We start from the raw sequence: 22,231 nt of genomic DNA on the forward strand, positions 1-22,231 counted from the left end.
GCTTCTGCTGCGGCCCTCGCATTCCTTTCTTTTTTCCCAGAGATTCCCTGTGTGTGTGTGCTCGCAGATCAATGCTCTCTTTCCATGCACGATTAAAGAAGCTACAGTATTGACTAGGCCTTTCGCAATAATCCCTGCCAGCGGTTACATGGGTCAATAACTCCGGCAGCAGCACAATCCTCAACACAGATAACAGCCTTGTGCTACATCGCTCGTTTCAGTAAGTTGCAACACCAGCCTCCCACCTCCACACCCTGGTTGTATCTGATTCAAAGGGATCGCGAAGTATCACCCGTCCGCTCCAACGTCCCATAGGTGTCGTTTTCACGGGTGCGTTTGTCTTGTTCCACAGAGTTCAAAGAGTAGCAACAGTTCACTTCAATGCTGTAGCTTCACACAGGAGACCTTCTCTACCGCTTTGATCCATCAGGATAGCTAGGTATCACATTTTCCTCTCATCTGTAACACTATACAATATGAAGAGGCTTATGTCTGTACGATGTAGGTTCAACAAAATCATGGACATGTCGCACACTGCAGCTACCGCAGCGGAAACAGTGGAGGAGCCGACGATTGGGAAAAAAAGAGAAGATCATGAGTGACCGCAGTCCACAAGTATGCAAGTGATGAGAGGACAAACAAAGAACTTCATGCCTGTATCCTTCACATCAGGCATTTTCCCATGAACCCTTGGGATTTCCCCCGGAGAGGGTAGTGCTGTTTGGAAATTGATCCCCCCCCCCCCCCCCTCGCTCAGTCTTGCCCCCTCGCTCAGTCTTGCCCCCTCCATCACGAGCACAGCTGATTTATGTTGGCCACAGTCAACCGGGGGAACTTTGTGCCTGCGTCAGTTCTTATCCTTCTCTCTCTCTCTCTGTCTCTCTCACTCAAACACACACTTACACACACACACACACACACAAGCTCTTATCCCCTGTTCAGTCAGCAGAGCAGAGGCCTTCTTTACCACTGACCCCCTCCAGGCACTCTTGTTTCTGCGGGTTAAACTACAACGCAGGTCTTTAAACGTGATGGATGGTGCTGGATAACAAGCCTTGTGTCAGGACAGAACTGATAAAGTCTGACCGGGGGAGGCCGGGGTCTCTGCGCTCATACTGCACTCTTAACCTTTAGCAGCTGAGGCAGGAGCAAACTGGGCAAAATGAAATATAATGATGGAACAACAATGAAGTTACAAGTACGCCAACAGAGTTATTTCACTTCAAACTATTGCTCTCTCTCACCTAACAAGTCGATCATTTGAACAGTAACTTTTATTTCCAAGGCAATGGATTTGTTTAAATGCTACAGTTTATGGCTGAAGAGCTAATATAAACACCCCAGTCTTTTTTGGCAGGCTACAACTATGACTGAAGGATTTACGCAATCCAGAAATTTGTTGTTTGGGTTGTTATTCCTTCAAAGGTGTGTGGTGCAGCCAGACTTGATGCTAAGCCCTTGACTGGTTGAAAATAGGATTATGAGCAAATTTAGATGCATTTCCTAAAACTTGACAGACATGCACGCTTTTGCATAACTTTTTTCAGGCATGGAAAACGCATATTCAAATTCAGTGACTTTTCTCGTTTTCCCACGGCTGCAAGATAACAGCTCAAGAAAAACAGGCCTCCTCTATAACAAAGCTTTATAATACAGATACATTTTTTTTATATCATTTAAATAAATCACTTCCATAATAATAATAATAATAATAACACTGTAAAAAGAGCTTAGACAAGCACATTTATCCACATCAGCAGACACACTGCCATTTCCTAATGGCACTGATGCTGCAGGAAAAAGCCTGTCAGCAGAATTTGCGTCTCCTCCCTGGGATTTTGGCAAGTTAATACAGAAAGGCTAAGAGGAAAGTTGAGCAACAAGAAAAACAGTAAATCACACTTGGTTATTGGCAGTAAATGTGGCTGATAACAAAATGTGATGGGTGTGTTTGTCACAGGGGTTATGTAGAGCCAACATAATATCATCTCACACTATCATGAGCAAGTCTTCAGTCTGACTTGTGATCAGCTGTAGTGCTTCAGGTAAGAATCAGCTGATAGAGCTAAAGAACAGCACCTTAGGACAGTGGTTCTCAACGTGGGGTCCATGGACCACCAGGGGTCCTTGAGGGGGTTCCAGCGAATGGATGAATTGTTAAACTCCACCATTATTTCATTGACAAGAAGTTAACATAATTAGAGAATGTAGAAGAATGACTGTTTTGATCATAGTTTCACTGTTATCTCTCTACCTACAATACAGATAGTCATAGAATTCTGGACAAAATCATATCTAACAATAACAATATTCTCAGATTTGGGTCCGAGAGACAAAATCTCATCAAATCGGGGTCTGTGGCCCTAATGTGGACAAATTAGGGGTCCTTGATATGAAAAATGTTGAGAATCACTGCCTTAAGTCATTACTTACACTGTCAACACAGCAACTCCGAACTCAAGCCATCTCAAACCGAAATTGAAATTCTTGACAAAGGGCAGGAGAAGTCGAACTGGACATGGTCATTTTTTATTTAGGAAAAGCAGAGCTACTTAAGGCTGCAAGGTTTCCTTCTTCTCTCTGCCGAGCCAAACAGACACCCACCAGAGCGCATTACCCCGACTCACAGCTCTGATCAAAGGAGCGCAGCAGGGCTCCTTTCCATTGGGCACATCTGCAAAGAAATGATTCATCCCTCACAAAGTACTCCCCACCCGGCTGGCTGCTTAGGGAGACGTAAATATAGAATCTACATGTGTAGCTCAGACCGTCGTTGCAGATCCGCCCTCCTGTCACACACAGGAACAGTAGGAACCAGAGAAAAGAGCATGACTGAATAGGAGAATGAGAAGATTCAGAATATTTTGTATTCTGTTGCAAAGTGATCTGAATACGAACGGTGTAATAGCTCTGGATTTATGTTGTGCCTACCTATGATGCACAAATAATCATCAAGCTCAGTAACTGACAATACAGAGTATAAGCTAATGACAGTAGGGAGAATTTAAGCAGATAATATTCCCTGCATCAAAAGATGAAAGCTAGAAGGTGAGGCTACTAGATCATTTGCCGCTGCAATTTGTAAAAGAATCTGGATCTAAGTGCAGTGGAAGAATTTCTCCACCATTACCCCTTTGAAACAAGGCTAAATCAGCCTCCACCATCACCCTGGAAACCAGCTTTGAGCCGCCGTCCACAATCAAAACTCTCTGCTCTGGTTCAGTGAGGAAAAACAACAAAATGCACTAACTTGGAGATGAAGTGACACACGACCAAACATGCACAGCTGATGGCATATACACATACACGTGCACACACACACACATTCGCACACACACACTACAAGTTGTGCATCTGGTTAAAAGTTTATCCATCTTTCATCTGATCACATGAATCTTACCTGAATCTTATTTGTCACATGAAAATCTCTTTATTAAAACACACACTTAGCTAATACTGCAGACATGTTAATCATGTCGTGTGTGTGTGTGTGTGTGTGTGTGTGTGTACGTGTGTGTGTGTGTGTGTGTGTGTGTGTGTGTGTGTGTGTAAAATAGTCCACTCTGAGTGCTGCACCCTGATTGTTGCAGAGGCAGTATGATGTAGAGTCAACCCATTAATCCTGAAATAGCATCTCAAGTGCATGTCTTCTAGCACATAGGCACTAAGCAGGTGAGTACTCATACATGTAAATGTGTGTGTGTGTGTGTGTGTTTGTGTGTGTGTGTGTGTGTGTGTGTGTGTTCAGAAACACAAGCCACCAAACTAACACAAACACACACACAACACCTACACAGCATAACAGCCCTTCATTCTGACACATGGCCACCCACACACTGGCAGAATTAGCGCAGGTCCACTGCCCACCATAACGCCGCCTGCCAAATACACATAATGCAATGTTTGTGTTTCCCCACGTGATAAATATGGGAATGTGACTGACATGTCGTGTAATTACTCCAACACTGTCTCCCACCAATGGACTGCCTCTCCTCCTTCAGTCATTTCCCTATTTGAACGCTGTGATGACGAGTTAGGAGTTGTTGTACACAGCTTGGATGAAGATTTATTCTTATCTTTCCCCTAATGGGTTAAGAAAAAGTTGAAAGGGATAGGAAGAATTCAGGACAATTTGAACTGTGACCTGGCTGCGCCAAAAGCTGTAATTTCCAAGCCTATATTTTTCTACCAGTAGGCTATTTTCTGAAATTCCAGTTCAGGCTTTTACATTTTTGTGTCCCACCTCTGGCAAAAACCTAAAGTATCTTGATAAAAAAATCTCTCTCTGGCAGAAAAAGCATTCATGAGTTCAATGCATAACAGAAAACTGAATTACACCATATGTTTGCCCGCTTTAATTCTCACCCAGATGTTCTTAAAACGGGGGTGGGGGGGGGGGATACATTGTTAGTCTTTATAAACTACAAGGAGATGCTGTGAGTAAAATTCTGCTTTACTTTGCAAATTGCAGCATGACAAATAGTCTCAAGAGGCAGTAGAGTGTGAATCCTGTTGCAAAATGAGATATTTTGAAAAAACATGAAACCTGCTCTGACAAAATGATTTCTGGGACTGTTTACTGAAACTGAAAGTAAAACATATTATGGAATCCCATTTATATCACTAACTAGTTTAAGAAATTCACAGCAACATTACTAAGAAAAGGATGAGATCTCCTGTGTTTTGGAAATGTTCACATGACCCTCAGGTAACATATTTCTCTCCAAATGGACACATAGCATTTTGAAATAAAGGGCCTTGCATATTTTAAGATTATCTTTTTCAACTTCCCAGGAAACATAGTGTCCCTCTGCAACATAATAATAGCATGACTCCAGGAAAAGGTTTCATCTTTGTTTGCAAGGCCTGTGAGACAGCAGCTTACTGCTTAATTTAGGCAAAATATGATTAGCAAACTCTTTCAAACCACAACTGAAAACTGAATTTCAGAAAGTTGCATTTCACTGATAACTGGATTTTTAATTATTCGCTTGATGGGAGTCCAATGTGGTTTCTTGATGAGATATGAGTCCACTTTTTACTATTATTATTATTATTATTATTATTACTAGCTAGCCAGGGCTTGTGGGTTCATGGGAGAGGTTTTATCCGATGAGGAGAGATTGTAGATTAAAAAGGCTTTTCAGTTGGAGGCGGTCAGATTTTTAGGATGTTTTCACTCTGCGCTCACTGTACCTCTCTCTGTCTACACATTTACTCGGGCTTGGGGCCACGGCAGCGGCCCAGGTCAATGAACCAAAAGGAATGTCTCCTTGAAAGCCAGACTGTCGCCTTTAAGCACTTTGAAATTGAAACGGGACAGGTACCATCGACCCCGAAGAACAAATTGATCTTTTTATACCCTTCCTGATAACAGCGCAGCTTCAGAGTCAACGGGACAGACCGCTCCTGTTCGTAACACCCTATACATACCTTGAGACTGTGTGTGTGTGTGTGTGTGTGTGTGTCTGTGTGTGTGTGTGTGTGTGCACAGAGTGACAGAGGTCAAATCCCACTTGAACATCCACTTGGTTTGGATTGCTTTTAATCAATACCATTTCATGTTCACCTCTATGAAATTGGGGCTTGGCAATAATTCAATATTATCATTTATCGTCTTTCAGTGGAATCATGTGGTGATGACATGGTGATATCTTGACACACAATTCTACTGTCTAAATTGAGGATAACAAGCAATTTAAAAAAAAAACTATGAAATGAGGTATGAAACATTTTAAGGAATATTATATGACATCGCACTTAAAATGACCATTGAGATCAGTGCGATGTAATCAATTTGATTATTTAACATGTAATTTTCCATATGTAAGCCATATCGTGATATATGTATCGATATTTAAAAACATTGTTATGATTATCGCCCGGCCCTGTATGAAGTGACCATCTGTACCTTTTGTCCTGTGAGTGTGTGTGTTGCTGAGTGTGATGAGTGTGTGTTGTTGAGTGTGATGAGTGTGTGTTGTTGAGTGTGTGCATTAAAGTGCAGTTTAATGGGAGAGCAGAGAGCAGCCATTCTTTCTCTCTGGATGTCGCCTCCCTCTCTCTCCCTCTCTCTCCCTCTCTCTCCCTCTCTCTCTCTCTCTCTCTCACACACACACACACACACACTGGCCTCAGGCCCAGAACATACAGACTACAGTCTATTGTAGCATGCTGCTGAGTCTTAGCTTCCCTCTTCACTGCAGTAATGCTATAACGACAATGGGGCACTATAAGTTATTTTTCACCATTCAATCTGCTTTGTGTGTGTGTGTGTGTGTGTGTGTGTGTGTGTGTGTGTGTGTGTGTGTGTGTCTTAAAAGCTGAAAGCATCACATCACACTGAACCTCCAGGACAGCACCTGCATAATTCATGTTTACTGTGCAATATTGGGAAATTAGCAACAATAGGATTTCCATTCCTCTAAAAAAAAAAAAAAAAGACACTGAAAACCACCAAACCACATATGGCTCAAAACAACAGGTGTCAGACTTGACTCATTTTTATCAACTTGACATTTCTAAATACAAACTCGCAAGCCTCTCAGTCTTGTGTGGTGGGATGGGTGAGGGATCGGGCAGGGAGTGAACCTACTGACGATGTTAGAGACATAAATGCTGCATGAACTACAGTCACACAATAATGCGCCGCTGTGATCTCAACAGCTGTCACCAAGCTATTCTGTACTTCATTACGAGAGTGGTTGCACTGCTTCAGAAATAGCAAAATATCCAAATATCCCACAAGCTAGGCAGGTTATCAGAATAAAGCAATATCAGCAACCATGATCCTTTGCAAAAACCTGTAGCAGGGAGATAGTGAAGAGTAAACACACCTAAACTCAGTCAACCCATGTTTTTATTCGTGGACTAGAGTTTAAACACTGTTTTAGGCTGCCATGACTCTTAATAACCTAAATTCATAGTATAAAGCATAGTAAATAGTATCAAACTGATGCAAATTAGCCTTGGTTGTTTGTAATGTGTTTCATGGTGACCCTGATGAAGGCCACAAGCTGAAACGCATTGGTCTAACAATAAAGTTGTTCTATATACTACAAGTGTTGCTGGAGTTTTGACCTTTTTAGCAAATTTGCCTATATGAAGATAGGATAATTTATGGAAAAAAAACATGAATTAATCTCTGCTTTTCTGCAAATATAACAGGTTTTTGTTTATAATAGTGTCTGTTTGCCTTATAATGACAATCACAGTCCACCCACCTCTCTGTTTACCTCTACATCAGTATAGTAGTGGGCCTATAAGAGTGTGTGCAGGGTTTGGATTTGCCCCCCTCCCTCCTCCTCCTCCTCCTCCTCGTGACGTGGTGGGTAGCAGTGCAACGTGGACGGGGCAAATAACAACACGAAGCCCTCCGACATCTGATCCGACGGCGAACCACCACGCAACATTATGCCCCCTTCTTCCCCGTCCATGTGGCTTGTTGCTTACCTGTTCTGCCAGCCTTGTATCAGGTTGGTGTATTTGCTCAGCACTCCTTCCAGCTGCCGCCTGTGCGCTTGCTGCAAATTCATGCTGTTCCCCAGCAAAGCTCCCCGGCTGCCTCCCGCTCCGGCCGGGCCAGTCAGGGAGCCGGAGCCGGGGCTGTGCGAGCCGGTCCGCCCGATCTTCCTCGCGGAGTTCCCCCGGTCCGTGGAGGCGAGCGGGCCGCAGTTGGGTTTGTTGGTCCCGGGATGCGGACTGCAGAGCGCCTTGTCCATCCTGGCGACGGGACGGCGGAGAGGAGGAGGAGGAGGAGGAGGAGGAGGGAGGAGGAGGAGGAGGGGACAGGGATGGACCAGGAGCAGCAGCAGCAGCAGCAGTAGGGGAGATTTCACCAGAGCATAAGTGGTAAACAGGGCGATGTACGTCTCCTGAGCTAAATCAGAGGCATTGCATGTGCAGTAACCATGTTCCGCCGGTGGTTTGCGCGTCCCTCGCAGCGTGGGAAAGCGGGCATATTCCTCGGTGTTGCTGTCAAGGACTTGTTCCCTTCACTGCGGTGGTTGGCTGTGTGGCACTGTGCTTCTCCTCCAGCGTTTTCCTGTTGGGAAGGGGAGCAGCAGAGCGCAGACACTCCCACTCAACTCTGGACCAGCCCCCGGATATTACAATGCAATCTTATTACACATCATCACAATCCCCCAAAAACTGCAAATACAGCCAACAGCGCCAAATCGGCTTATGAGTTTGGGCTGCTGCACATGTGTGTGGTGGATAAAACAAAAAGCCAAAGGCATCTCATATGTGTGACTAATACGTTCAGTTTACACATCTGTACTGTGAAGGCTTCCTTTACGAGATTTTAGAAGCAAATATTGTAGCAAAACATTAACTACATAATATCGTACAGAAATATTACAGTGACATAAAACAAAATAAAAACAAATAAGGTCAATTTAAACTTTCATTTGAGAACCATAGAGACACTATAAGTCCCTATAGTAATATTACAGGTATATTATAGGAGCATTACAGTTATACCATAGGAGATTAAACAATAATAATGTACGATAAGGGAACTATAAACTCATTATTGAATACCATGGAAATACTATAAGCCCCTATATGAATGTTACAGGAACATTATAATGATAGCCTACCATAGGAGATAAAAACCTACCATAATATGCAATAAGGTCACTAAACTCACTATTGACTCACTAGAAGTTCCATTAGTAACATTATAAGAATACTATAGGAACACTATAGTGATACTATGGAGGGAATACTAGGGAATAACAAAAAAAACATAAAGTATGATAACTGTACGATAAAGTAAATTCACTACTGACTATATACTGTATATACTAGTAGTACAATATGGGAATATTATAGGAACATTATAGTGATACTATAGGAAATAAAACAATACCATGAAGTAGGATAAGGTAACTATAAACTCACTATTGAATACCACAGACACACTGTAAGTCCCTATAGCAATGTTATGGAAATGCTATAGGGATTTTCCATTACAGTTGATGCATTCCAAACTGGAAATAGGCCTATATTTGCAATTTAAATTATGGACATTATGCACATTTGATTAACTGTATAGACTTCTACTTTGGAAGCAGATGGAACTTTCATTTCTCCCATGTCTTATCTCTGGGATGTCCTTCAGAAAGGGGCAAATAGCAATTTTGTAGCCTTGAACTCAGATAGACAGCTGGGCTACCAGTGAATCAAAAGTTTATCAGTGTAAGCTACAGTACATTTAACTGCTTTAGGTAGTTTTTCTGACAGGGAAGAACCACCAAAAAACACAATTCTCACACATATCCTAATCTTTTACTCTTCTTTATGGGATATGGATCCCGTTTTCTGCTCCAGATCTGTGAGCAATACCAAGAAATGAAAAAAACGTAGGTGTAAAGACTTGTTGAGTCTCCAGTTAACCTCCAGTGTATGTCTGTGAACGACATCATCCTGGCAGAGGAGTTGCTCATGTTCACCAATATTGACTCAACGGTGCAATATCATAGTTACATAATAAGTGCCATCTGTTTCAAGGTGGAGTTTTTCCTAAATAATCTCTGCCACACCCCTGTTATTCAAAGACATAAGGAACAGTTGATGAAAATACAGTATTGGTCCAGCTATCCTATCTGTTTTCCCCACAGTATGGTACACTTCTTTTCCCAGAATTCACATCCAATTAAAATATACAGTATAAAGGCTTATATACAGTATATACCCACAGTGTTTGAAACAGGATAACATGTTATTTTTTCTAGTTTGCTGACGAACAAGAGAGTATTGTGCATTAGCTATATACTTGAGATACATAACTGAAGCTATTGATATAGCTGTCATCAAAATAGATCCCATTCACACACACACACTCACACACACACACACAACCATGACAGCCAGGATGAAAGGGGCACGTTAATGAAGACCGGACTGAGGAACATTGCAGGTTATTAAGACGGGGCCGAGGTTGCGCTGAGCCATCGAACACATGCCTCGATGAATCTCCACAGGACACTTAACAGAGCGAGGGATAGATTCCTGCTGCTTGTCAGCTGAAGCAGCCACAAAGCGGGGATCAATAAAAAAGAGAGGGGGAGAAAAAAAAAATCCCCGGGCAACAGAGAGTCAATGGTTTGTTAAAAGCTTCTGCTGAAAGTCAAGCTCAGGTCAGCCGCATTTCATTATGCGAGATCATACCAGTTTCACTCTGCGGCCCTTGGATTTAACTTCCATTTTAATAGGTATATAAATTCTAGAAATATAGAATAGGTCATATCTAAATATTTATATACACAATACCCAGCTATAATATCCAGTGTAAGGTTCCCTCTGCCTACAAACATCCTCATCATCATCATTATTCTTCTCCTCTTCCTCCTCTTTCTTCTCCTCTTCCCCCTTCTCTCCCTCGTCTTGTTCCCCTGCTTCATCATCGCTTTCATCCCATCAAAAGCATTTTAAAACAACCTGCATCATCACCACCGCAGTCACGATCGCTCTCACCAACCACCAACACAGCACAATCTGAGCGCACCCCCCCACCCCACCCCCCACCCCAACAGTGTAAAACATGAAAGCCACATTCCCCACAGCCACGATTTGATACGGCATGCGTCTATTCTGCTGTACGTGTCTCCCGCAAGCATCACTCCAGCCACACTAACATTGCGCCAATCTATTCCATTACAGGTCTGTGTCAGCCCGTTCAGATTTATGGCAGCTGAGGCCGCCCCGTTTCAGCCTAGCAGGAGTGCACTTGACATATCGCTGTGGTCGGGGGAAAACCTTGTATCTCCAAAATGTCAGCTTTTCAGGAACTAAGCGAAAGCAGCCTTGTTTTCACCTTGACCACCATGCATTTTTCAGTTTATCCAAAGGGTTTTAGCCCCAGAGTTTATCCTCAAGGGTTTGTAGAATTTTCTCAACCCATAGAGGAGCATGTAATCCTTCAATTGGAGTTAAAATATGAAAATCACCAAAATTCGAGTTACAAGGTTTCCACCCACCAACGACAATATACAGCTATTTATGTATCTTTTGCTGGGTCATGCATGCCTAAAGCTACCTCCCCCCTTTCCCACACACACACACACACACACACACACACACACACACACACACACACACACCACTGCTGTCAGAGGCTGCAGTGTATCGGTCTGGACAGCAGCATGGCTTCAAGGACCAAGTCTAGTAAAAGAACATATTGTGTCTCTGCTCATGAAGCTGGGGTTGGGTTTCTCAAAAGCAAGGCAGTGAGATCAGCCTTGTCCCGCTGACTTACAATGGAACTGTGATTATCGCTAAGATGCTATATCGGCTATCCTCTACAGTGATGATAAGTTCAGTTGTCACTGGAGACCGCCTCCTGTCAAGCTCTCAGACTGTTTTATGGGCGTTCCTTGTCTGTTCCTTCAAAATTGAACTACTGACTGATGTATTTTTACATATGGAAAAGAAAGAAATCAAATCTTTATCCCATTGGCCTAAATTTATCCCATTGTTTTGAAGTAGACCAAAGATGCTTGTAATACCAGTATGTTTTTTTGGAAAACCCAACCCAGGGCCTGTGGATGGGCTCAGTGTGTTCAGGCTGTTCAGATGTATGAGTCTGTACATCATGTCTTCTCAGCAGAGGAGGTAAAATTGATGTGACATCCAGAAACACCCCTGCATATCTCATCTACCGAAGAGGTCAAGAAAGCTCTGTGATAATTGTAGTATCCCATAAATCCCATAAATCATTATAGCTTGCATTTACATGAAGCCCCAGGCAATCTAATAAGATATAAAACAACATGTACAGTACATAAGACCTTCATGGTTCATGGGAAATAATGACTACTTGAATTATTTATCATGTTTTGCTTTAAATGTTAAATGGCAGTTTAGCCTATATGCAATATGGATCTTTACAGTCAAAACATGTTTATATATGTTCTTATGTACAGAGCTCATATCTTCTATGATATAGGCCATATACCTATGGATAGAAGCAGGTCATATTTATGTTCTTATACGAATAGTAGGATAAGTTTGGTAACAGTACAAGACTTTAGGAAAGCAAAACGTGATCAAAGTCTAATGCTGTCCAGCAGATTTGACATTTAGAGGTCTGACAGTCTTTCAGAAAATAATTAGTGATTGATCGCAAGACTCAGCGAAGAAAATGCCCAAGACTCAGCTTCAAAGATAAAGCAAACAGTGTGAGGATGTCCGTTATCAGCACCCGCTGCTATCTCTTAGCTCCAATGTCCTCAGTTCTCACAAAATAATATGAATTCATACCTTTGTAAGTGATACTGGCGTCTGAAAGGCGACTTTATAGTGACTGGCAGGATGCAGTTTCTGTGGCTTTGTTCCTTGACACAACGTGTCAGAACAAATGTTCATTGCCTAGTCACTGCACATCTTGAAAGGTTATAGGAAAAGGTCTGAGTAGCAGGATTCATTTTAGTGCAGGCTGTCAGAGCTCCAATAAGGAAGGCCGTATTTCATCAGGCATCTTATCAATGCCTGGCTGTGTGAGCTTGTATGTCCTTGTTCCTGCCTGATATCTGGCAGACTGGAGCACTGTCTGGGAAAAAAACAATCACACAATGCCTATCAGTTTGTGTGCAAACACACACACACACACACACACATCCACATCTCTCTCTCCCTCTCTCTCACTCTCTCTCTCTCAGAGCCCAGAGCCCAATAACAATGTACACACAGCCATGGCCGACCTTGGTTTGTTGCTCTATTTCAGTGACGCTGCATTTGCAGAGAACAGCTGGATCAGATTAGCATTTCACCTGATCTAATTGTTCTTGGCAACTGCAAGAACAGAGATTATCTAGAGTTTGTTTGTTTTGGGAACATTTTATCTGCTCTGCAGCCAGCCAAGATGGCTCCTTAAAAAGCCTCTCCATCTTGTTCTCGGGAAAGAAGCTTATTTGATGTGTGAAATAAGCTTAATTTACTTTGGGGGGTGTTACTGTAGTTAGAGTGGGATGTAATCTTAAGATTGCAATCTTAAAGTCAAACGGGGCATAACTGTGTTTCAGTTGTTTCAGTTCAGTCAGTATATATATGACAGGTGGAGATGCTCCATCTGCCAAAAGCTTGCGGATGTTTGCACAACAGCCTGCATTATTCACAAAGACCCGCACCCTCGCCAATAAGCACTTAATGGACTGGAGGGGGCTATTGACCCTGCATGCTGACAAGGTCGTGTGTGTGTGTGCATGTGTGTGTGTGTGTGTACATGTGTGAGAGAGACAGGGAGAGAGAAGCCGAGAGCAACAGAGAGGGATATTGTAGTCCAAAAGTGTGTGTGCCTGTGAGCGAATATTTGAGTGTATGTCTGTACATCTATGCATGTGTATGTGTCTGAAAGATGCAGCCCATGCATATTCATCATGGCAGCTAAAGAATGAAGGGTTTATAGTGGCTAGAGGTGAACATGGAGACCGTACAATTCATACTCCGACTCCTTGTGAATGAGGAACACTCAGTAAATCACCACTCTGAAGGACAGAGCGCCTCTACATCTCCAGAAGAGCGAGGATGGGCATTCATGACCTGTAAATCAACGCAAAAGCACTTAGCTACTGAATGTCCATGTGACCATAAACCCCAACCACCCACATGAGTTTTTGAGTGCATATTCATGACTAAATCTTCTCATAGCAAAGTGTTTGGCTAGATAAAAAACTCGGGGTGACTCAGTTTATCTTTTGTTGAGCCTCCATTTTAGTGGTACCTTCATGTGGTGGCTAGGCTTGTGTGTTAAAAAGCGGGTCAGGGCGGCCTAGTTGTTGGAAAAACCATCACATAATCAAAATATCAAAAGTTCAATCTCAACAACAGACAGTGTGTCCTGTAAAAGTGTCCTTCAGCAACAAACTGAACCGCTACCTGCTAAATAAGTTCAATCGGAAAGGATTTTTACGGTGTTTGACTGTATCCCATGGAATTAAAAGGTCTGATAGGTAAGTATGATTATGGAGATAAGCAGAAATTAATGCAGAAAGGGAAAGGCGCAACCATGTGGCATAAAGGTCCACTTCACAAGACTTTTTTGTACCTGTATGTTTCATCAAAATCTATTTTTGTCTGCGAGCCACTGGTGGCTAAAGGTAAAGGCCATGGTATGGTGCCAAGTCTTCATACTAATGAGCCCTTCACTTTGAGGACAGTCTTTTTATTAAATCTCCTTAGAGGCCAGGTGCAGGACCAAAAACACAGGAGGTGGACAAAGACACGGGAGGGCCGTGACAGGCCTTCAGTAAAAGTGTCACTATCTCTCTGTAGGCTCAATTATCGCTCAATTGAACAGGAAGGAGAAGAACCCCAATTAGCGCTCTGGCTTGACACTTCTGTTTGTCAAAGGCCCTTCAGGCTGGAATCTCCAAGCGAGAAGATAACAGCTAATGGCTCCTCTTGATTTGAGACTTCTCCTGCTAAGAGGACACTCCAGAAAGATGACTGTTTAATAATGTGGCTGGAATAATGAGGAGACGGCCATTCCTCTTAAAGCTTGTTTCAGGGTGACCGGTGCAGAAGTCACTGTCACAGAACCTGCAGCCTACCTTGACTCTCAGTCTGTCATCCACATACTTCTCATGTGGACTTTCATTGGCCACTACTCTCATATCTACTTGCACATGTGCGTGTTGTACACACACACACACACACACACATACATGCTCTGGCCCTATTCCTTTGAGCTTGTGATGTACTTTTTTACTACTACTTTTGTACTATTTTTTATGATCCTTGTTTTCATCTGTTTTTGTGTTCCTAATCTTCCTTAAAACACTGAAAAAAATCTGTTCGTTAAAAGTGCGCTATAACTTGACTTTACTATGCTGGTGTATTATAAACAATAAAGCGATAATGGGTTCTTTATGGACTAATTTAGATTTTACTGCTCACAAACGTCATGATAGAAAGGTAATATTGATTTGTGGTACCAAGTTGTCAAAGCATCAACAAGCCATCGGCTCATATTTCGAACTGACCATTAAGTGAAACGTGATCCTATTTTATTATGACATTATACAGGTTGTGGCACAGGTCACCTGTGCTAAATACAAGTCAATGATTTACATCCTAAGCAAACTTATTAAACTGTGATGTGAGGTCATGGTGGATGTGCTGTTTCTCCAAAGAACATTAGAGACATCTACTGGCCAGAAATAAAATCTGGGTTTAGGTTTTTTTTACAATGTGGAAGTAGATTCATAGTCTGGTGGAGAAAATGGAGAGCTTGATTTCAAGATGCTATATATTCATTTTAGGGGGAAAAAATCATTACCAGAAGTTCATCATTTGACATCAGGTTCCCGTCTGTAAAAAATATAATAATTTTGTCAACCAAGGACTTACGGTACCTAATATCTTTCAAATAGGCACATATTTTGTTTTTATGGAAGAGGATTAGGGCCTCATGTGAAAAATGTATTAGAGTTCTGAGAATAATCTCAGCATTCTGAGATTCTGAGAATAAAGCCAGAATTCTGAGAAAAAAAAGGTTCTGAGTTTAAAGTAAAGAATATAGACACATTTTAAACTTGTGTGATCAGTCATTTTGTAAGAGTAGTTCTCTTATCCAAATTTGGAAGTAAACTCTTCAAGCCAATATTTTCAACGCTGACACTACTGTAACCAGCTGCATTTATTTCTCTCTTCATCCTCTCATCACCTATGGCCAAATAAGAGATACACATCTGTCTCTACCTCTAGAAAATCTGCTTGATGACTCGTGTCTTATTACAATGCTCTGATTAATGCAGTTATTACAGGCCCATACATTCTTGATGATAGCTCCCTTTCCTACCCATAATTAGGAGAATAATTTAGTCTTGTTCTAGTTCCACTTCTCTGACAGCCTCATCATTCTAAAGGGCACAGATATGAGGGCACCGTGTGTGTGTGTGTGTGTGTGTGTGTGTGTGTGTGCGTTCCATCCATCCCCCCCACGCACACACTCCCTCCATCCATTCCACTTATTACCCTGTGTGTTTTAGCGTAATGAGCCTTTATAATGCGGCTCATCAGTATGCTGAAGGGAACAGGAACCCGTCCTTGGGGTTCAAGCAGTCTGCATCAAGTGGAATCATACTTAACCCGGTCTGATGTACAGCGGACTGTTCTCTGCCCCGCTGGAGGACATCACATTAGCATTGATTGCCCTCTACTCCACCCTGTATTCATAAAACAGAAGAAGAGGAGGGAGTAACAATCAGTAATCTGGTCAGTTGTCGTGCACTGTATATTTCTTATGATCAAACTCTGCTTATCTCAATCCACTTTCAATCAATTATTCAATATATCACATATGAGGCAGCTCATTAAATGGATTGGGAGACACATTTTTTTCATTGTGGATTATTCTGTCGCTTCATTCCAAGTCATTCCTCGTCATTCCTCATTCAGTCAAGGTTATTGAAGCATGGGGTTCCCACAGTATATAGAACTACCATTCCCACAATGCTGCGCGGGCATAGCAGCCCAACCACTGCCCTGCTGGAGGCTGACCATGTGTTTGGATTGGTGCGACTGCCACCGGACGGCTGTTGGAAGGAAGTGCAACAACGCGTGCTCCGTGACACACAGACAGGCGGCTCAATCCGGACCAGCAGCAGCAGAAATGTAATGATGGATTAGAAAATTATGTGCCTCGGCTGTCCTCAACATGTTCCCCGGAGTTTTCTATGCACTGCTGGCGGGCTTCCTGGGCGCCGTGGCGTCGTCGTCGGCCAAACTGTCTCTCGGCGCCGACTACCTGAAAGGGGTTTGTGAAACCGGACTCCGGACGTGGGGAGAGCAGCGGAAATTTAGACAAGCGGACGAAACTACCGCCTGTGACTGGGTGAGGCATCGCCGCAGTTAAACTTGCTTGAATTATTAAAACGGCAGGGATTGGGCCGGCGTTGAATAATGTAGCAGCACCGCGCCTGCAGCGGGGTGATTTCTCACGGAGCGCGGGCGGGAAGTTGGGGTCTCCCCCGCTCCGCCGCCTGACTCCAGCTCGCAGCATCAGCACCATCAGCAGCGGCATCATCAGACGCAGCGTGCTGTGGGAGCCCAGCTCTCTCGTGCCGTGTCCGCGTGCAGAACGACATTGCAGCTCGTGCGACCCCTGTGGAAGTCGTGTTATCGCGTTAAGTGTGCAACTTGTTTCGGCGCGGTCGTGTTGATACGCAGATTTTTAACAATTGAGCAAGAGAGAATAATGTTATGTGAAATTTATAAAGAGGTCAGATTTCTTGAATGACCTTCAGACTCGGGCACGAGGGGTCTCTCATGGTCTAGTTTCTAGTTTGACAACATGAGCATCTGAGGTCTATCTGTAACCTTAAATGGTTGAAATGCCACCTCTAATCTCAAATAGGACGTAATAGAATTTTAATAGAATTAAAATAGCCTATGATTCTTGCAGGTTGGATGCAAAAACAGATATTTGTCATTAAAAAGTAAGCGTTTGTATGCAGCATGAGGCCTGCTTACAGCCAATGTGTGCCTTGTATCAGACTAAATTTGAATCTTAATGTGGAAACTCAAACATTCTAGTCAGCCAAAGAGGAATCGCTTGATTGGGCAACACAACCTGCCACCAAATTTGTTTTTTATTTTACATTTCCAGCCAGACATCCTGAGGCTCCTCCATGGATGACTGCAGGATTTTCAACTGCATAATGCATGAATTTCACTCATTCAGTCCTGAGTCCTCATGTGACACATCTGCAAAAGCACAAGACTGACTGAGGGAAATTTATGTGTCAGGCAGTTGCAAATGTTCTTTGTAGAAGGCTGAAACATTTTAACTGCCTGATATATTGGCTATATTTTCCCTTGATAAGTTGCCTGTCACCTGTCATAAAATACCTGGAGATATACTGAAAAGCTATTTTATGAAATGCATGATAACATGTAGAGGATTTGTGGGATGCAGCACTAAGCCTATACATGCATGTTTCAATAGTTTATGTTCACGTCTATGAAATATATAGATTTGTATACAAATGCATGTTATCGCCACTCTCTCTCCCCGCTCCTGTAGGAATTATTTCACACACAACTCGTAAATTCTTGCTTACAACACTATAGACACTTAGACCATCTCCACATTACAGAACTAGTCATGGCAGCACTCCATCAGATATCCTGACGCACCGGTATGGAACACCAGACTACATATTGTTAAGAGCTCATCATCCTTAAACTACTTCAAAAAGAAACTGACAGCCGATCCGAACCAAGCTACATTATAATAGGCTATTTTCTACATAGCCACAGTGTCTAAATTTGCACTGTTGACCCTCTCTCTCTCTCTCTCTCTCTCTCTCTCTCTCTCTCTCTCTCTCTCTCTCCCCCTCTCACTCTGTTTCTCTCCCTCTCTTGCGCCCATTTAAACCAATACTATCTCCCAGCTCAATGGCCATGATACAGTACATAAATGTGTTTGTGATGTTTGTTTGCCTCATCTCATATATGTGTTTTTTCTTTGCTCTCATACACATCATTTTCTTGTTATACTATTACAAGGCTGTGATGTGTCCAAATTGCATCAGCTATGACCAACAGTCTATTATTGTTTTCAGCCTATGGCTCCTGACCTCTCCTGCAAAATAACTATATCTCTTTCTTTTTTCCTTTATACCTATTTTTGTTATGTGCAAATCAAATCAAATCAAATCATTTTCTGTTCAAGTATGTATAAAACAGTCCACATCTCGTGCCCTCAGCACGAAAGCAGCGCTGGGAGCAGAAAGCAGCGAGCTGTCACTCACTTCTTTATTATTATTATTATTTTTTCTCTCATCGTTCAGCTCCACATCCCTCTGAGGCTGCTGTGCGGCGGGCTGCTCTTCACCTGCAATGCTGTGATGTGGACCTTCCTCTCCAAGGCGCTCAGGTATTCCTCCTCCTCCACCCGAGCCACTGTGACCACCACCGCCTCCAACTTCGTATCTTCCGTAAGTAGCAGCCTCACTTCCTTGCCCTCCGTTGTCTCGTTTTAGTAGTTTTAGTACTCCTCCATTCACTGACAGATGAGTGAATGTTCCTCCCAAGGCCTGGAGCCAAATACTTCACACCACAATGTAGTGGAGTGTCAGTTCATTTCAGAGTGACCTTCCTATCAGCGGCTTCGCTTTAGAAAATAGGCCGGGCTATATCCAGAATTAATTGTCCTCGTGAAATACCTAAAGGGATTTCTTGTCAGAGTGCAACTCCTTGTTTGACATTTCCCATCAGGGCAACTTTTGTCAAACTAATGGCTGTTATACATTTAGAAACAAATCAACATTTCACCTGGCAGGAGTGAGTATCGTATTGACTAATGGGAAGCCCTGGTTTCTTGTTTCCCTGCAGGCTTTCTTGGGCCAGTTGATCTTCGGGGAAACCCAGATAACGTTGTGGTGGGTGGGGATCTCCCTGACCTTCTCTGGCCTGCTGGTACTGCAGAGAGCCTCGCCGCAGGATGGATACCAGAGCGCAGTGGCCAAGAGGGACGAATAATCTGTCTCGCCTCCATTAGCTCTGTTCAGCTGTTGGGCTAGCTGTGGCACGCTGTGTTTTGGTTTGCATCCTCATTGATTATCCATCCAGCCAAAGAACAGCAAGATTTAAAATTAGCAAGCGCATTTAGCACACTTCGATTAACATCCCCTTTAAGAACTAGAGTGAAAATACAAGGAGAATTACCAGTTCCATTGTTATTCTTCCCCCAATCACTTTTTTGTGAAATAGATCATTTCATGTTAACTATTAAAACTAAATGCTACGCAAAACTTTTTCCTGATATACAGGAAGTGTTAAATTTATAATAAATGACCATTAAAACAGTGCTGGCTCAGCTGCGGTCCAGCCTGGTTTGGTCCAGTTCTAAAGTCAGTGGAGATGCTGGCCTGCAGCCAGGCGGGCCGTGGCACAGCTGAAACCTGGCTGGTGGAGATAAGGTAATAACTCCCCGGGTCCAGCTTCCCAAAAGCTCTATAATCATCTTTGTCTACAGGCTTACACAGCAAAAATGATTTAAGTTGCTTTTGGGAAGTTTTTGTAGTCTGCACAACTCATCACCTGATGGAATTGGAAGTGTGAAAGAAAAAGAGAGAGAGAGAGAAAAGAGGGAGACAGATAATGCAACCCAACATGAATATGATTTGGGGACTTGGAGAACCAGAAGCATTTAGTGGATGAATTAGTGTCACGGTGTATTGACAGACTGATCTGAAGTCAGACTTCAATCATTTGGGTTTTGTACGTGAGCAATGGACAAATAGTTTCACTGGCAACGTGCATGATGTCACCGTTAATCAGCCTATGGATTATGCATCGCAGCCGTCAGATCACCAAAGCTTTTTTTATTCTCACATTCTCACATACTACGACACTCACTGTAAACATCCTAGACTGTGCATGCTCAAGGTGATGTTTCAGTCGAAGTACTTAGCTTACTAGCTGCACTTGTATCTTCACACATACTGATGCATCATACCAATGTAGCGCTGAAAGGCCTCATCCCTGCTAGGAATCTGCTGTCTGCCTTGGTCTTTCTTGATAGCTTCAACCTCAACCTCAAGATATGAGCATGACACATTTATGGATTCAGAGGCAGCTGGTCTTCCATTTCATGAAAGCTGTGTGCATGTTCCTACCAAGGCCTGAACCCAAATAACTCACACCAAAGCATCCTGGAGCGTCAGTTCATATCAGAGCGACCTTCCTATCAGCTGCTTCGTTTTATTTCAACAGAGAAGCTTGTGACTTCTGTTGAGCTGTGTGTGCCGTGCATTTGCAATCACAGATTATTCTGTTACAAATCATCGATATCAATCCATCAACCCATTATCGCTCGGGTTACACAGACATCTGGTTGCACACAATGCTTCCTTCTACATCCCTGCAGAGGCCAGTTGTCAGTGAGAGTGCAAAAACATTATACTTCCTTTATATCCTATAACACTGTGATGTGTATAATAGGGAGGGGCTTTGAGCATTAATAATGGAGTATTAATAATGGCAATACATGTTACTGGGAGGACATTTCAGTAAGTTAAGTAAGTGTACTATAGTATACAGGGATTTACCTGAGAATGACATCAAAGGTTACCTTATGGCATGGTACTTTGAGCTCACACTTTGCTGTTGTTTTGATACATATCAGCCATCATAATATAAATGCATAATGGTAGCTATAATATCTGTTGCTCATATTCAACAACGGTCTATCTATCTGTAATATCCCACAGCAACAACGCACAATATATCAGACGTCCTTCCAACTGCAGCTGTGACTGCAGCTTTTTGTATCGTGTTATTTACATGCATCCCTGTTAATGTGATTGCAGTGACAATGTGATTATACAGCTATCTACCATAGTAAAGGCTGGCTGAGTGATGTTACATAGGCTCCTAGAGAGCAGGGCTGCACTCACCGCACAGGATGTTTCAAAAGTGGAGATCATCGACACCTGAGCCCTTCTCATCGCTCACAGCTATGCAGTTGCAGAGACAACAAAAGCGCATTCACTTGTTTATGTCTCCACTTTTTGGATCCTGGCTGTGCTACTTACGTTACTTAACCTACCTTTAATATCTATAATCTGTGCTTTTGATTCAGAAGACTTTTTGTGCCTGCATTTCTTCCTGCTGAGTTACCAGTATGACATGAGGGCAAACCATCAACCTGTGAACCCACTCTCACTGTAAGACAACCAATCAGAGCATTGCAGTAGCCACATTTATAGTTGTGTGACAGCGGTATGTCCCTGAGTGTGATGTATTTATATCAATGTACACATAAACTGTAGATGCAGTCGTACTCGGAGATTAGAAAACCGCTGAAATACGATCATGACCTGACAAGGTGTGTGTCACATAGATAAGTTATTGTGCTGCGCTGCGAGATAGAATAAAACCAGTAAATTTACTAGGCGTACGTTTAATTCAAGAGAATGATATATGTATGCACCAGAGCGTCTTCGACAAGAGCAATCTTTCTTCGTTCAGTCTGAATTATCTTGGAGTTATAATATTTAATGAGGGGAGCTTCAGAATAATGGATGGGAGACAATGATTTTGCATTGGTTGTATTTCTGCACCTAAATTATGTGCAGATGAATCATCATCACTTACATTTGGAGGCAACTGCACTGACAAATTTAACATTAGTTCAACCTTTAACTCCAACCAGTGGCAGTGTCATTGCCCTCACAGATTGAGACTGACAGTGTGACTTTACGGTGTGCGTTTGCTC

The 22,231-nt window shown here is 42.7% G+C and overlaps 2 protein-coding genes across 2 annotated transcripts in view; one reads left to right on the forward strand and one right to left on the reverse strand.

Moving 5' to 3' along the window:
- osbpl10a (oxysterol binding protein-like 10a) overlaps positions 1–7,721 on the reverse strand; it is a 61,432-nt gene extending 53,711 nt beyond the window's left edge. The window contains exon 1 of the mRNA XM_071910881.2: positions 7,453–7,721. Coding sequence (XP_071766982.1) covers positions 7,453–7,721 — 269 coding nt within the window. The remainder of the gene's footprint in view (positions 1–7,452) is intronic.
- Positions 7,722–16,663: 8,942 nt separating this feature from the next.
- On the forward strand, positions 16,664–19,491 carry tmem42b (transmembrane protein 42b). The gene is made up of 3 exons (XM_071910892.1): positions 16,664–16,840; positions 18,801–18,947; positions 19,345–19,491. Exons 1-3 carry the CDS (start codon positions 16,664–16,666, stop codon positions 19,489–19,491), a joined length of 471 nt encoding a protein of 156 aa, XP_071766993.1.
- Positions 19,492–22,231: the final 2,740 nt, after the last annotated feature.

Source organism: Centroberyx gerrardi, chromosome 19 (genome assembly GCF_048128805.1).
Source record: "Centroberyx gerrardi isolate f3 chromosome 19, fCenGer3.hap1.cur.20231027, whole genome shotgun sequence".
NCBI classification, from domain to species: domain Eukaryota; kingdom Metazoa; phylum Chordata; class Actinopteri; order Beryciformes; family Berycidae; genus Centroberyx; species Centroberyx gerrardi.